The 15,808-nt window shown below is 50.2% G+C and overlaps 1 protein-coding gene across 2 annotated transcripts in view; it reads right to left on the bottom strand.

Moving 5' to 3' along the window:
- SLCO3A1 (solute carrier organic anion transporter family member 3A1) overlaps positions 1-13,828 on the bottom strand; it is a 303,404-nt gene extending 289,576 nt beyond the window's left edge. For both annotated transcript variants that reach the window (XM_055326459.1, XM_055326458.1), the window contains exon 1: positions 13,626-13,828. In XM_055326459.1, the coding sequence (XP_055182434.1) occupies positions 13,626-13,805 (180 nt within the window). In that variant the 5' untranslated portion in view covers positions 13,806-13,828. The remainder of the gene's footprint in view (positions 1-13,625) is intronic.
- Positions 13,829-15,808: the final 1,980 nt, after the last annotated feature.

The raw sequence follows: 15,808 nt of genomic DNA, 5'->3' as shown, positions 1-15,808 counted from the left end.
CAAAGCTAGGGGCAAGGGATATAAGCCTTGCCAAGAGAGGTGCGACAGCCCCCACACTGCTGGCTGAACAGTCTCCGGTGCTAGTCCTGACATGCTCCTGTATGTAGCTATGGCCCTGTTTTCCTAGCCTGCCCCTTCTCCGTCGAGGCTATTCCCATCCCACCTGCAAAGGCTCTCCTAGGCAGACTCTTGCCACGTCAGCCTGACATCTTATTTCCCTTGGATCTACTCTAAGGTTGAGAAAATTATTTTACATGTGCAACCATAAACAATCTCCTCTTCTACCCACAGGCCCATCTCCAACACCACCTCACATCTTGACCCAACACGTGGCTTCCATGGTGGAGACTTCATTGTCCTGCAGAAGCAGATACGGCTGGACCAGCTGGAAGGCTCTCCGAGGTTAGAGCTGCTGCCTGGCCCGAATGAATGAGTCATTAGTGAAAAAAATATAAACATGCCATCCCTCCCACCAGGATATATAAACTCCGCGAGGGCCAAAAACATGCCTTACTGAAGTCAATGTTGCTCACAAGCACTTAAAGAAGTTGTCCAAGATAATTAGTTTAGCAGAGACTAAACTGAAGCCTTTTAAAAGGAGCGAAAGCTAAGAAACTCCGAGAATCAGACAGCTCCCACCACCACCAAGAAAAACATGGAGATGAATCAGATCAGAATACAGGTGTCTGGCCCTAATGGAACACATATCTGACCAGACCTGGGATGGATGGCACAGTGATAAAATTCTCTTCCAGTCTCACCGAATCAGATAGGACTTCAGGGAGGGGACGGGGCCAGCTGGACATTTCACTGGGCCTGGTTCCTTTTAAGGAGTCCCGGGTGTAGGGAGCGGGAGAGATGTACTACACACACTCTAAATATATACACACATAATGCTCACCCACGTGTATTTCTAGGATGGTTTTTTTTTAACATGCATTTCCCTTAATCAGATGCCGTACTCAGACAGGCCAATCCCCACACTCAGCTATGCCCAGAATCAGGAAAGGGTTTGTTCAAAGCTATTCATTAATGCAAATCAGGCTCACTCCCACAGCCTACCCTACCCGCCACCTCACAGACAGAAACAGAGTTATCCCCTTACTTATTCAGAAAGGAAACAAGGACTGTCATAGGGTAGCATTTCTGTAAAAAATGATACGCCAACCAATAGCATCCCATAATCTTCCTACCCAACCCAAAACCCTAAAATGGGCAAAGAGTCTGTCTTTTCTTTCTTTTTCTTTCCTTTTTTGTACTATCAGACCGCTTATGGATCCCTTGCTATTTTTCTCCTGTGGTATTACAGGTTGAATTGATTCTCCCAAAAAGGACCGTGTTGAAGTCCTAATTCCTGGTATGTGACCCTATTTGCAACAAGGCCTTAGCAGATGTAGTTAAGGTAAGATGAGGTCATTAGGGGTGGCCCTAATCCAATATGAATGGTGTCCTTCTAAGAGGAAGAGAGAAGACACAGCAAGAAAATGCTATTTGACCTCAGAGTCACATAGGGGAGGGGAGCAGAGACTACCTAAGGGAATATCATCAAAGATCAAGGGCCACCACCAGAAGCTATAAGGAAGCAAGAAAGCATTCTACCCAGAATCGCAGAAGAAGCTTGGCTCTGCCGACACCTTGATTTCAGACCCCTGGCCTCCAAGACCACCAGAAAATAAATCTGCTATTCTAAGCCTAGTTAGTTATTCTAAACTAGTTTGTGGTCATTTATTTCAGCAGAACCCCAGGGAACCAATACACCCCATTTCTTTGTTCAGAAACACATTGGGAGACACATTCATATCATCCACCTTTCTACCACTCAGTCCAGGTCCACCTCCAGAGGATAAACAGTCAAAGTCACTTTCTTTGTACGTCGTGTCACACCTTTCTATATCTAAGGGAGAAGATATAATCAAAATTTAATCTAACATCTGAGATAGAGGAAAATGTCTAACAGTACCCCTACCACCCTCTGAACTCCACAGGAGGAAAATGTTTAAACAGAATTTGAAGACCCCACTCCCCAATAAAATACAACAGGGTCCAGGAGGGCTAGAATTAACATGCAGCCCATGGTCCAAGGTGGGACCAGGTCTCTCTGGCCTGAGGGCCCTAACGGAGAGCTCAGCTGTATTACCCCCTGAATGAGGCTGGTGGGAAGCCAACAAAGGAAGGAGCTGGTAGTCAGATACCGACAATGCCTGTGCAGAAGCCGGGCATGAGAGTCCTACTGGGGAGTGACCAGGATTTTGACTCCGGGGAGCACTCCCTCACAGAGGCCTCACAGATCTGTCTGTGACATCCTGCTGGGGTTGGTGGAGCGTAGCCCTATGGAGTCAGGGGCTCACACAGGGAGGCAAGAAGAAAATTAATGAACAACCAGGAGGCAACAGAGCTGAGCTGACCACCATGACCACTGGGGCTTGGCTCATCTGGCACAATGAGAAAAGCAGTTACAGAGGTGACAGGCCATAACACAAGAACACTCGGCTTTCTTTTGGGGGATCTAAAATGTGTCCCTTGTCATGCACAGTAGTCTCCCTGACAGCCTTGGGTGCCAGGAACCCTTGAGGTATTAATTGCTGCCTTGGCCCTTAAGCGACAAAAGGATTCCCCAGTGAAATCTGAAGTATCAGAAGACAAGAGAAATACAAACATCTGTATTTTTATCTGCTCGCCCAATTAGGAATAGATATGATGCCTTTTAGAAAACAGAGTCTGCTTAAAAAAAAAAAAAAAAGAAGAATATTTTAAAAGACAGAAGTCTTAAAATACTGGGTTTTTCCCAGTATTCACCAAACTATTATTTTTATTTATATGTGTTTAGAATCATTATCTCCAAAAATAAAACTCTTCTTACTGCTCACCCCTGCTGGTTAATGTGGGCTAGCTCTGGAAGGCGGAATCACACATTTAGGGAAAGTACTTACTCCTGTGCCCTGATTTTGCCTAAGATGAAAGCAACAGGTGCAGAGTTTGGACGAAGTTTTGGGTTTTTTAAAGATTTTATTTATTTGACAGAGAAAGAGCACAAGCCGGGGGAGCAGCAGGCAGAGGGAGAAGTAGGCTCCCCACGAAGCCCTCTGCAGGACTTGATCCGATGATTCTGGGATCATGACCTGAGCCCAAGGCAGACACTTAACCGATTGAGCCACCCAGGTGCCCCTGGGCAATGTTATTGTTAAAGAGGCCTAAGAACACAAGCCAAGGCCAACCTTGGGACACAGGGATGGTATGTCAATTAGACAACCCATTGCACCTGTGCATCTCAGAAGGTTCACAGAGCTGCACGTGCTTTTAGCCCAAGTGCCACTGGCTCCCCACACCACTCTAAGCCCATGTGCAGCAAGAAGGCCCTCCCCATCTGCTCCCATCAACCGCCAGCAGCAGAGCTAGGAAACTGCTTACGGACTTTTCAATTTATATGCATCTCCATGGATTGGCAAAGGTAAAGCGAAGGTGTTAATTTATGGTTTCTGTTTCCAAAAGATATCCTCCCTTTGGCTGGCTGAAAAACTGTTGGCATGTGAAGCCTCCCAGCCGATATAGTATTTACCACACTGGGGAGGCAGTGCAACACGCCACATAATAAATCACATAATAGATTGTGAGTCTTGCCCTCAGTGTTTTGCATAATGACAGCAGAGGCCTATCTGAAGCTCTCCTAGACCTGTTTCAACTAGTCTAGTCTCCTTTCAGTCTTTTCTCCCAGCACCCACCCTGGCCACAAAATAAGATGCTGTCTATAGTTCAGGAGGCTGAAAATCTGGAATGGACCATGTGGTGTGCCGTGCTGTGCACCTCACACACGTAAGACGACAGTATGAGCCACAGCAAGACACCAGCACGTTATGCAAAACAAGACAAAATACATTCCAAAGGCCATCACAGCAGCACTTAGGGAAATGAAATGGCCAAAGCATGAGGCCCAACACGATCACAGTGGTTGTGTTCCCAGACACACCGCTGAACTGCACAAGCCATCTCTCAAGCCTCCATGGGCACCTGCCCTCTGCGACCTTGAGAGTCACGATGACCACAGACCCAGGGCACACCGGTGCACCTCCAGGGAGAAGGTGCTTGTGGTGAAGCAGCGGGCGGTCAAGTTCCAGGGGGAGAGCTCTAGGTGGTTCTGTGAGTCTACTTCCAATAATTCTCTGACCCAAAAAGCCAACGGAGAGATGAACTAATCAACACCACTCTTTATTTTACAGGTTGCATCACAATCATTGAAGCTTACATAATAAAAAACATATGGGTCCATGCTGCTTAGAAATCCCTATCTTCATTAAGAGAAGTCTCAGCAAGGTAAACACGAGATTTCAGGTACAGTGGTTGAAAGCTTATATAATCAGAGGGCAGCTTTCCAATTTCGACTTGCTGATATTCAAGGTGGTAATTTCTCATTCTAATCAGCCCAAGATGGGGAAGCGGCAATGTCAGGATGGGGGAGCAAATCCAACAATTAGAGAGGGAGCAGTGCCTATTTTATATAAGCTTTTTCCAGAGTGGGGGGGGGGGGGGGAGGGAGAGACAATAGCCATTCCCAAGAACATTTTACAATAGTCTTTAATTGAAAAGCACCATCGTGACACTGTTCTCCCTACACCAACCTTGCCAGTGCAGGAATGGAGGTAAAAATAATCATTTCTATCTTGCTTAAGTTCCTGTAGTTGTGTGGGCAGGGACTGAGGGAGGAGTTTGCCTAATATTCTATTATATTCCCCAGGACGATTTGTTGAAAGCCTGCTCTTGGCAACTTCCCTTTTTTTTTTTTTTTTAAAGATTTTATTTATTTATTCACAAGAGACACAGAGAGAGAGGCAGAGACACAGGCAGAGGGAGGAGAGGCAGGCTCCATGCAGAAAGCCTGATGTGGGATTCTATCCCGAGATTCCAGGATGACACCCTGAGCCAAAGGCAGAGGCCCAACCACTGAGCCACCCAGGCATTCCTAGATTCCTTCCTTTTTCTGCTCACTCTGCCTAGCCGGGAGCTCGGGTGGCCAGGAAGTGAGAGCCACAAAGGGCTTTAGACCTACCAACAAAAAATGTCCAGGGTCACCTGGACAGCCAGGTTCATCACCCGAAGACCCGTCCCAAAGGGCAATTTGCCAGACAAATGAGAACCTGCTACCGTGCATCGTACAGAACTCACAAAGGGAGTGTGGACGGATGGAGAGACACAAAGAATGGACCCATTCTATTGCACAGTAACTCAGACGTGCCACCAAACCCTAGGAATGCAGCAGTTGCACCCCTGCCAGCTTGGATGGGCTGTGGCCACAGTTTGCCTCCAGGACTCACAGAGCGCCTGTGGTAAGATTTTAACAAAATCCAACACTAAGGAAAGAAGACATCCCTGTTATGTTTGATACCCTTCCATTCTGTGACCAGGTATCTTGAAATGCCACCGGGGATATGACATCCCAGAAGAATAGAGTATTGGAATATACTGCCAGGTTATTTAGGAACCAAATCATGAAGGTAGAGGGGAAGAGTGGGATCCACCCTAGCCAGCCCTCCCCCACCAGCCCAATACAAAAACTATGGCTTGCAGCAACCTATGTTGCCTTTGGCTTTTAAATATTTTCAGTAAGTGTTGACCAGAAGTCATAAATGAGACTTTTGTACGAAGTCCAAAACAATATTAATGACCAGCTATTACGTCTTGGTGAAGTAACTATTCCCTTTTCAAAGGGGAATGCCTGGTCACTTCAGGAAACAGCTGGCTTGGTTATCATCACTTCCATTAAAAAAATTAAAAAATTAAAAAAAAAAACTGAGCTGCTAAACTCTCTGTTAGGAAGGGCTTCCCTTTTCAGAAAGCTTCGGCTCAAAGCCACAAAGAACAGAAATAAAGAGGCTGGAAATAGCCAACTGCAGAGATGCCGCCTGCACCCAGTGGAAGGTTTCCGTTCTGTCTACGGTCCCTGGAATGCCTATGAAGAAAGCCCCCTGAGCTTGCCCACTGAACAGTTGTGGCCACAGAAGGTCCAGGGCCTTGGGAAGCAGATAAGGCCTCCTCCTCAGTGAGGTCGACACCAAGGCACCAGGGTTTGTGGATGCAGTGGTACTCAGAGAGAGCATATGCTCTCTCGGGAAGCCTGTGGCACTCAAGCATGAATCGAAGATCTCACCCCTAATACCTACAGCAGTTTGGTTCACTGAGAGGAACCTGGTTCCTTCCTCATCCTTCCCAGGGACAGAGGTCAGACCTGGGGAGGAAAAGTGGGTGGCTCTGTGCAAAGGTAGCCCCCTACACAATCACCATCAGTGAAGGTGAATGATCCAGAGGAATGAGATACAACACCTATCAAGAGCTCATTCCCTCAGCTTCTATAAAACCGAAAAGGATCAAGATAAGGAGCACGCCCACATCGTGCCTGCTCAACCCCGCTTCGTACCGCAGGAGGATCAAGGTGAGGCAGTGGGTGTGGCACAACACCTGAGCCCCCCCTGGCATCATCTCAAACAAGGTTGCCCAGAGGGCAGCCTATTTCCATAACGTATGTCCCTTGATCCTGATTCCTGACACCCCAGGCTGCCTTGAAGTGGCTACTCTTCTTCCAGAGAAGCAGAGCAAGCTACGAGGGCCTAGATCCCTGATTTAAGAAGCAAACTCTCGGCCCCTGGGAAGGACTTCTGTTGTGCCAAGGTCAATGAGTAGGGTTATGTCACTAGTGATAAAGCAAGTACTGAATCCTGTACTCTATGAGAAACACCCTATCACGCATCCATTTATCTAAATCTCCCAACCACCTATAAGACAGATGAGGATATTGGGGCACAGGTAAGTCAAGTCACCAGGAACTGGTAAGTTGCAGGTCCAGGTTCAAATTGCAGGTCTTCTGACTCCAAGTCCAGAACTCTTTTCACTGCTCCTCAGCTGCGTACAATGTAGAAGACTGTCAAGTACTCCCCATCCTGTGGCCACAGAGCAGAGCAACAGATAACAGGGCCTCCCAAAGTGAGACACCAAGGCACCTGTCCCCTCCCAGCTGTGTGAACACCATCCCTGCTCCATCCAGCTCAAAGTACCCACTGACTATCAATGCTCAATATAACAATTACTATAGTGAGCTCCTCGCCCACATGACTGGTAATTTTTATAGCATCTTTAAGATAAAATGGATTGCTATATTTATAATGGAATAAATGGAATTAGCAACTGGTACTTTTTTTTTTTTTACTACTAAAAACCTTTTACCTCCCAGACAAAATGTTCATGCAGAATAGGGAACTACTTGAGTGTACAATTTGCTACACCCAAATCAAAACTTGATTGAAATGGTTTTATTTCTCATTTGTTGGGGCTACAAACTGAATGTTTGCAGTAAATATGTATAACCATGCCATTATTAATAGCTAGTATATATCAAGCACTGTGTGCCAGTTAGCATTCAAAGTGCTTTACAAGTTACCAACTCCATGAATTCTCATAGCATTGTTATGAGGCTAGGTACTATTAGGATCCCAGTTTTAAAATGAAAAACCAAGGCACAGAGAGTTTAAGTAATCAGCCTAAGAAAACAGAACTGAGAAGGGGAGAACATGGGTCCCAGGTCTCCTGAAGCTCATCCATTGAGCCACAGCTGCCACAGGTGCTTATCAGTGTCCATCTGGAAGTTTTCACCATTTAATTTGGAGTTTTAACCATTCAGCAATACGGCCTGTTACATTAACACATAAACACGTAGGTTACAAGAGTTTATAAAATACAAGTTTCTCAAACCATACCCATTCATTTCTCCTGTGAACCAAAGTCAGTTGATTCCACTCTTTTTTTCCTCTTTATTACCAATGTCATAGATACACATAAAGAAACAGAAACCAAAACTAAATTACAAGAACAAGGATGCCATCTTTCTGGCCTTCAGATTACCAAAAACATTTCTGAGATGGAACAGAATATAGATGCCTCGTCTTCGGGGGAGTTCTAAATCTGTGTTTAAGCCATACAATCAAAATTGCCACTGAAGTGCCCCTCAACATCTTCCAAAAAGGACAGCACACAATATCTGGTGTATGTAGCCTCGTCCAAGAACATGTATATACATAAATATATGATGCATATATTAACATAAATCTCAGAGTACAATTAGAAAATATAAGTGAGTACAAGTGATAAGTACTTTGACTCTACTTCAGAGGAATGTGGTTATTAACTAAATGATGAGTTGCAGTTCAATCTGTGCAAGTTAAATGTATTTGCCAAGTAGAAGTAGAAATACTGCTGGTAGAGTTTTATTCTCTACCCCAACAAGGGGTGAGCACCTTCCACACACCTGCCTGCCCAGCCACCTGGCGGCCCCCGCCCTCCTTGTCGGACACCTCAAGGAGCCCTCCTTAATCCAAGGAACAGGGTCAGTTTAGCAGGACTCCTTGCTACTGCCCCCAGCTTCTGCAGGAGGCCTGGAACAGACTCTGAAAGGAACACCAACGTCTGCAATTAAGCGGTAACATTCACAGATATTTTTTTCTTTATTCAAGGCCTTTTTCTTCATCCAATGTGGCTGTATCCTCTTTGGGTTTTTTTTTGCTGCATTATACTTACTCATCCCCAGTCCATTAAGTGAGCGCATTCCTGAGCAAAGGTAGTACTTAGATGCTTGCTTTCGGTGAGCAAGAGAAATCCTGAGACCCTCTTGCTCCAACTGCCTTTGTGCCAGTGGAAACTTATCCAGCTTAATACAGAGCTATACCTATTACAGCAGCAGGTAAGGAGAGGAGTTTAAATGCTGGTCATCTGATTAACAAGGGAGCACCTCTGGGTCATCCTCTTTATAAGGAATCTAAAATAGAAATACAGGAGAGTTACAAAATTCAGGAAAGACATCTTGCTCCCCTCACAACAGATTCTTTGATTGTTAAATACACAAGAGAAAACCCCTACGGAAACTAAGCTGGGCACACAAAGCTAGTTGGAAGAAATTTTCAGAAATCATTTTTTCCCCTAAATAATTATTAGCTGAACATTTGCAACCAAACAGCAAGAAAAAAAAAATCAGGGTAATTTTCTTTCTTACTACCTGGGGCTATACAGTAATTACGCAAATGGCAGGGAATGTGTCACTTTGACTAACCATAAGTGTGTAAAATAATTTAAGTAAAATACAGTCGCCTTAGTCATCATACTAATTTGACAAGGACTTTAAAAATGTCTCTCAGCTGTCTACTTCTGGGTAAGAGACGCAAAAACCCATCTTCAAAACGATGCTTCTTTAGGAGGGGGAAAAGAATACAGCCAGCAGTTTCACCTTACCAGTAACCACAAGCCACAGAATGTTCTCAGACCTAAATTTTTTTTTTCCTTTTTAAAGATTTTATTTATTTATTCATGAGAGACACAGAGAGAGGGGCAGAGACATAGACAGAGGGAGAAGCAGGCTCCTTGCAGGGAGCCTGATGCAGGACTCAATCCCAGGACCCCAGGATCATGACCTGAACCAAAGGCAGATGCTCAACCACTAAGCCACCCAGGTGCCCCAGGCCTAAAATTTTTTAAAAGGGGCTACCGACATCAATGAGATACAGCTCTATGATATGCACTCAGTCATCCTGCTCATTATCTCATCATCACAACCTCAGACTCAATGTGTACAAAACTCTCAATAGGGAAATGCCCACCCCTGGGGTCACAGGCCCAGCCTGCGCTCTGCACCCTGGAGACCCCACCTGCTGCATCAAGTTTTCATACTGAAGAAACTCAAATGCCCTTGTATGGGAGCCTCAATCATGATGCCCAGAGGTGTCAGAGGCTTTCATTCCCTGTATACATCCTTATCTATCCCAGTCCTCCGCAATTTTAGAACATATGCGAACCTCCACACTCAGGGCTGTCCTCATGAATGGCCTGAAACATCTCAGTGGGTCTCCACACACCACCATGAAGTGCACACAAAATGCCTTGCTCTCCATGCAGCTCCCACAGACCTATGCCTGCTCCAAAGGGCCTGAGACTTGAGCAGATGTCACATCCTTGCAAGTAGGTCAGTTCAGATTGGAGCCACCAAAGCAAAGACCCAAGTCAAGGAAAAGCGTGTTCTTTACTCAACAGCCACGCCAATCAAACTGGACAGGTGTCTTAATGGTTCGTGCTAAAATATATATATTTCATGGACAGTGAGGCCATTGAAGTGACTAGAACAGCCCTGTGACTGTTGGCTTTTCTGAAGCATGATATCCAGCTCAAACACTTGCAAGTGTTAAGAGATTTCAGAATCCACAGCTGCCCTGGGGTTGCATGATGATTACCTGATCTCCCCAGATCAGAGTCTGAGTGTCAGGGTCAATAGCCTTCTGCACTCCCCTGGGAGAACCCCACATCCAGGCAAAAAGCTGGTTCCTTGCTCAGAATAACAATTAGTGTTTGTCTTATATACAAGTCTCCCTAGAGTTTCCTCTCTATGCAGGTTCTTGAGAGAAAACACACACACACACACACACACACACATACACACACATGTACATATACACTCACATACACATACACAAAGTCCTGCTTTTCAAAGTTGCTTCTCAAATCACAGACAACTTCCTGCTTCAGTTCTGCCATTGAAAAGCCTATACACTAGTGTCATTGAAGACACCGGGGAATCTGTCTTTTCAAAAAGTAAAGGGAGAAATGAAATGAAGTCTCTAAATGTACAAAAAAAAAAAAAAAGCATCTGGGAAGACAAAATAAGAAGCTAGCTGTATAGACTACTGGGATCAAATAGGAAATAACATCCCTGGTATAGAACTTTCGACCACCCCCCATCCATCAAAGCAAGCATTGCTGGCTGTGTGTCCCAAGGTGTGCCCTTCCTCAGGTATCTGAAAATGCTTCATCAGAGGGACAGGCTGACTGCCAATGCAGAGATCATATATAACACACACTTTGCACACCGATCCCGTGTGTGTGATCACCTACAGAAGCAAGCTCTCCGGTTTCTTAAAAAAGCCATGATGCATTAACAAGGAGGAATTTGCTTTTCCTGCATCCTAACAATGTTTTATTCCCAAGTTATCCATAAAGAAGCCTCATACACCTGAAAGAATAGCAAACTTTGTATTCTACCTCCAAAATAACAGGGATCCCTGGGTGGCGCAGCGGTTTGGCGCCTGCCTTTGGCCCAGGGCGCGATCCTGGAGACCCGGGATCGAATCCCACGTCGGACTCCCGGTGCATGGAGCCTGCTTCTCCCTCTGCCTGTGTCTCTGCCTCTCTCTCTCTCTGTGTGACTATCATAAATAAATAAATTTAAAAAAAAAAATTAAAAAAAAAAAATAACAGATGAACAGAAAACCCCCAAGTGGCCCAGAAGAGCAAAACCCACAGCGAGCTGATTCGGTCAAGCCTGGCAAGCAAACTATTTATTTTCATGAGGTTCAGATGACAATGGAGAGTCCAGGGCAACCGGGCAAGGCAGAGCTCGGAGCCATTTCGCCTCCACTCCTAGTAATCAAAATGAATTCAATTTCCTAGGCCTGTCCTCTCCTGGGCCCCCATCTGCTCTCTGCTGGTCACCTGTTGACTCGGGTTACCCTACCCCTCTGAACCGGGCTATCAGCCCAGGCTGAAAGTGCCAGCAGGAACCCCCCCCCCCTTCCACCTTCACCAGGTGGACAGCCTGCCACTCGCCTCTTCTGGGATGAAAGTCAACTTCCTATCTCCTGACGCCAGCCCCGCCTCTACATACCCCCCTCACCACCAGCCCTCTGCATCTTAACTTTATAATGTAACTTAGGCTACCCAGCCTCATGCCTTTCTAAAACCCTTAGATCATTGTGAGCTAAAACTAAGCCCATGCCTTTATAATTCATGGCGCAAAAAGTTCTGTTGCTGTTCGCCACACATGAATAATGCACTCCACTGAACAAAACTGGTTTCAGGCTAACAACTGAAGGCAACTGTTGATATACTAACTACCTCCTCAAACACAGGCCAGGTTAGGTAGTACATACTTTGCATATGCTCCCAATACAGACGCACAAATATTTTGTTAACATGCATTTGCATCCTGGTAATGCACATACCTATTTTAATATCGTAACAGTCAAATTCTCTCCATGAAAGGTCTGATAAACTGACCACCCCCCCTCCCAACCAAGACACAGTCATCCCTATGTCAGAACTCCCCAGGGCCACAGGTATTGCCTGTACTGTAAATACAGAGAAAAGTGCAAACGTATATCCAAACAGAAAAGAAAATACGCTTTTGGCCACAGGGTTCACCTGCAGCACACAAGTCAAGGATGCACAGAGACAGGGATTTCAAACACTTTCATCTCACAAGGAGCAAACGAAATGCATCTGATTTTCAGAAGCCGGGTAAGTTTGTCACCCCAGGAACAGAGAGCTGAGCTCAAACAACCCTCTCTCGGAACCACAAAACTGACTTTACCTCGCACTAGAGACCAAACCTGTCCGTAGTTTCCTCTGACAGCAAGCCCCCGAGTCTTTGGAGACAATTTATGAATGGTGCCCTGTCTCAGCAGTTTGGCTCCCATTAACTGTATCCCAAGGCCAGGAAGGAGGGATCCCAGGTACAGCAGGAAGAGCATGGATCTATCTGGGGATGCGGCTATCCAGTAGGCAAAATCTTGTCCAATTCTACCTTCGTCAAACTTGTTCACTAACAAAGTCACTGCCATTTGATTCCAGTTGTGGGTCAATCACCAAGTGATGGCTGAACACTATACACTGTGTGTGTGTGTGTGGTGGGGGGGAATCTCCTCCTGCGTAGGCAGGGCTGTCCTGGGGTCTGGAAGTGCACTCTCCTGGAACTCAAGTCAGGACCACCTGCGCAGGGCAGGACAAAGCGACAAAGTAGGTATTTAACAGTTGCTGAGTCACTACATGCTGTTTCCTCTGATATGTTACGCACCCCTGGGCCGTCTGAGCACCAATATGCCCTTTTGGAAGGCAAATGAAATAGATGCACACAGTGCAAAATGCTGCAACCCCCTTGTGGGCGAGAGACCACGCTGAGGCATCGAGGTCTGAGCGTGGGGCGCAGAACTACACAAACTCGCAGCTGCTCTCCAGGTACTGCATGTAACTTTATCCCAGACGCCCGAAGATGGCCATCGGGATACGGAGGGGGACTATCCCCCTGCAGCCCGGGCTCGGGTCGGGGCCACACTCTGAGCTGTTAAATCCCCCCGTAACTGGCGCACGGGGAAAGCGCTCGGAGAAAATGATGCAAAATGGATTTGTTCTCCAGGCGGCTGGAATGGAGAGTAGAGGACGAAGGATGCTCACGGCTCTTCTCCCCATGTGCAGGTCACCTCAAAACCGCGCCGCCTGCCTCCCCAAGCAGGGGGCTCCCGGAGTCAGCCTCCGGCCGCGCTCTCCCGGCGGGGGCAGGCAGGGCTTCACGCCCACCCGCCGGCCGCCTCCCGTCCCCGGGCACCCGGCCCCCGCCGGCCGCGCGGGCCGCTGCCGGCATCCGCGGTCCCGCCCGCTCCCGGCTCCCCGGCAGCCCGGGCCGGCAGCTCCCCCGGCGGCCGCCGCTGCACCACTCGCCAACCCCCGCGCCGCGCCGCGCGGGCCGCGCCGAGGTCATGCCCGGTGCCCCCGGGCCCGGGCGGCCCCCCCCGTGCCAGCCGGCCCGCCGCGGAGTCGGCACGGGGACTCACCAGGTAGGCGCCCACCGTGCCCTGCGCCAGCATCAGGGCGCACTCGGACACTAGGAAGATCTTGATGTTGGAGAAGCAGGACACCTTCTTTTTCTTCTTCTTGTTCCTCTGCGCCTCGTCCCCCTGCAGCTCGCCGCTCCGGCCGCCGCCCGACGAGCCGCCCGGCTTCTTCCCCTGCATCCTTCCCCCGCCGCCGCCGCCGCCGCCGCCGCCGCCGCCGCCGCTTTCCCGCTCGCCCCGGGAGCCGGGGCCGCTGCCGGGCGGGGGTGAGCGCGGCGAGGCTGCGTGCTGTCCCCGCCCCGGGCCCGCGGCGGCCGCCCCCGTGCTGCCGGGGCTGGAGAGGTGGAAGGCGCAGCTCCCAGCCGCCGCCGAGCCGCCGCCGAGCCGCCGCCGCCGCCGCCGCGCGCCGCCGCCGCCTTCCTCCTCCTCCTCCTCCTCCTCCTCCTCCTCCTCCTCCGCCCTCCCCGCGCCGCCTCCTCCGGCTCGGGCTGTGCCAATCACAGGGGCTCCTCGCGCCGCCCGCCGCCGCCGCCGCCGCCGCCGCCTCGCCGCCCGCGGACGCCCGTCGCTGCCATCGCGCGCTTCCCCGCGGCCGCCCGCCCCGCGTCTGCCCCGGGCCCGGGCCGCCCCCCGCCGCCGGGGCGCCCTCGGGCAGGCGCGAGGGGCGACGCGCGCGGAGGGAGGGGGGGGGGGGCGCCCCGGGCGGGAAAGGCGGTGCCCGGCCCCTAGATGGCGCTGCGGGGCGCGGGGCGGTGCTGCGCGCGGCGCCGGGGCGCGGGGGTGGGGTGCGGGGGCGCGGCGCTTAGGCTGCGCGGCGCTGGCCCCGCGGGGGGAGAGGACGCGCTCGCGGAGCCGAGGGGTGACTGCAGACCCAGCAAGGGGTGGGCGCGCGCCCCGCCCCGCCGCGCCCGCCCGCGGATCCCGGGGACCGCTGCGGCGTCCCGGGGCTTGGGGAGGTGCCAGAGGCCGGAGCGGCTGAGGCTCCCGCAGCCCGCGGGCGCTGCTCCGGCTCCCGGGGCCCTGGGCGTGCCCGAACGGCCCCCGGCCGCCCGGAGACAGGCACCGAAGCTCCGACGGGGAAGCCCGCTGCGGCTCCGTCGCCGCAGCCGGGGTCCGGGTGGCTGCAGGGTCGCCGCCACCCAGCAGGGGGCCTGCCCGGCCCTCGCGTGCCGGGAGCGCGTCCTCGGGACCCGCGCGGCCGAGGCCGAAGCCCGCGGGAAGCGCTGAGCCGCGGCGGCCGCTCTCGGTAACGGTCCCCGGGAGCTGGGGCCACGGGGCACCACCAATAGGATCTGCTCCTCGTCCCACAGCTTTCGGGAGCTCGGAAGACCTGGAAAGGACCAGACCACGACCAGGAAGCACTCAGCAACTTCTGCCTGGGCCGGGGGGGGGGGGGTGGGGGGGGGGCGGGGGGCGGTGCGCCCCCAGCCAGTTATTTAGAAAGCCTTTACCTAATAATGTGTCAAGGAAAATGTGCCATCTCCTAGACTCCTCTGTACAAATGCAGACTTAAATTTGAAACTGAATAGCAATTAACACTTCCATAATGTTTACTTCCTCCCAAAGAACTTGAATGAGAATGGATGGTGTAATGTGGGGGTGTTGTCTTGCCATAACTATTTAAATATAAACTGCTTCATCCTCTGGTTCCAGACATGATCTCACCTAGACTTGGTGTCCCTTTCACATGCTTCCCCTCTCCTTGTCCTGGCTGTCTGCTACCTGACTGGGCTCCCCCCAGCAGAGGGCTCTTAACCATTTTCGCCATTTCTGTCTCCAGGGTCTGTGCCATTCCCCGGGAGTCTGTCACCTTCCTGCGCCCCCTCCCCTCCTCCCCGCACCCTCCCCTCCCTCACAGCTGAGTTTTCTGCCGAGCTGAGGCCCTGGCCCTCCTCTGGGCCCTCTGCCGAGCCCTCTCCAACACTCTGGCATCAAGGGAGCACCTCCTGACTTTTCCCTGAGAAGACCCTGCATGGGCTAGTTGTCTTCTTGCAACGGTGACTTTGCGCTGCAAAGCTGAGATGTTTATTTGTCCGTGAAACTGTTGAAACCGTATGCTGAGTGCATTTTGGTCCTTAAGTGTTGTTTACATACTTGGTAATAAGAGCTAAGATTTCTCCTGAGCTTACTCTGGCCAGGTCCCATTCTAAATGCTTTACCTGCCCTTAAAATTCACTCCTCAC

This window comes from Nyctereutes procyonoides, unplaced genomic scaffold (assembly GCF_905146905.1).
Source record: "Nyctereutes procyonoides isolate TBG_1078 unplaced genomic scaffold, NYPRO_anot_genome, whole genome shotgun sequence".
In the NCBI taxonomy this organism is placed as follows: domain Eukaryota; kingdom Metazoa; phylum Chordata; class Mammalia; order Carnivora; family Canidae; genus Nyctereutes; species Nyctereutes procyonoides.
This window is presented reverse-complemented; position numbering and strand designations above follow the sequence as displayed.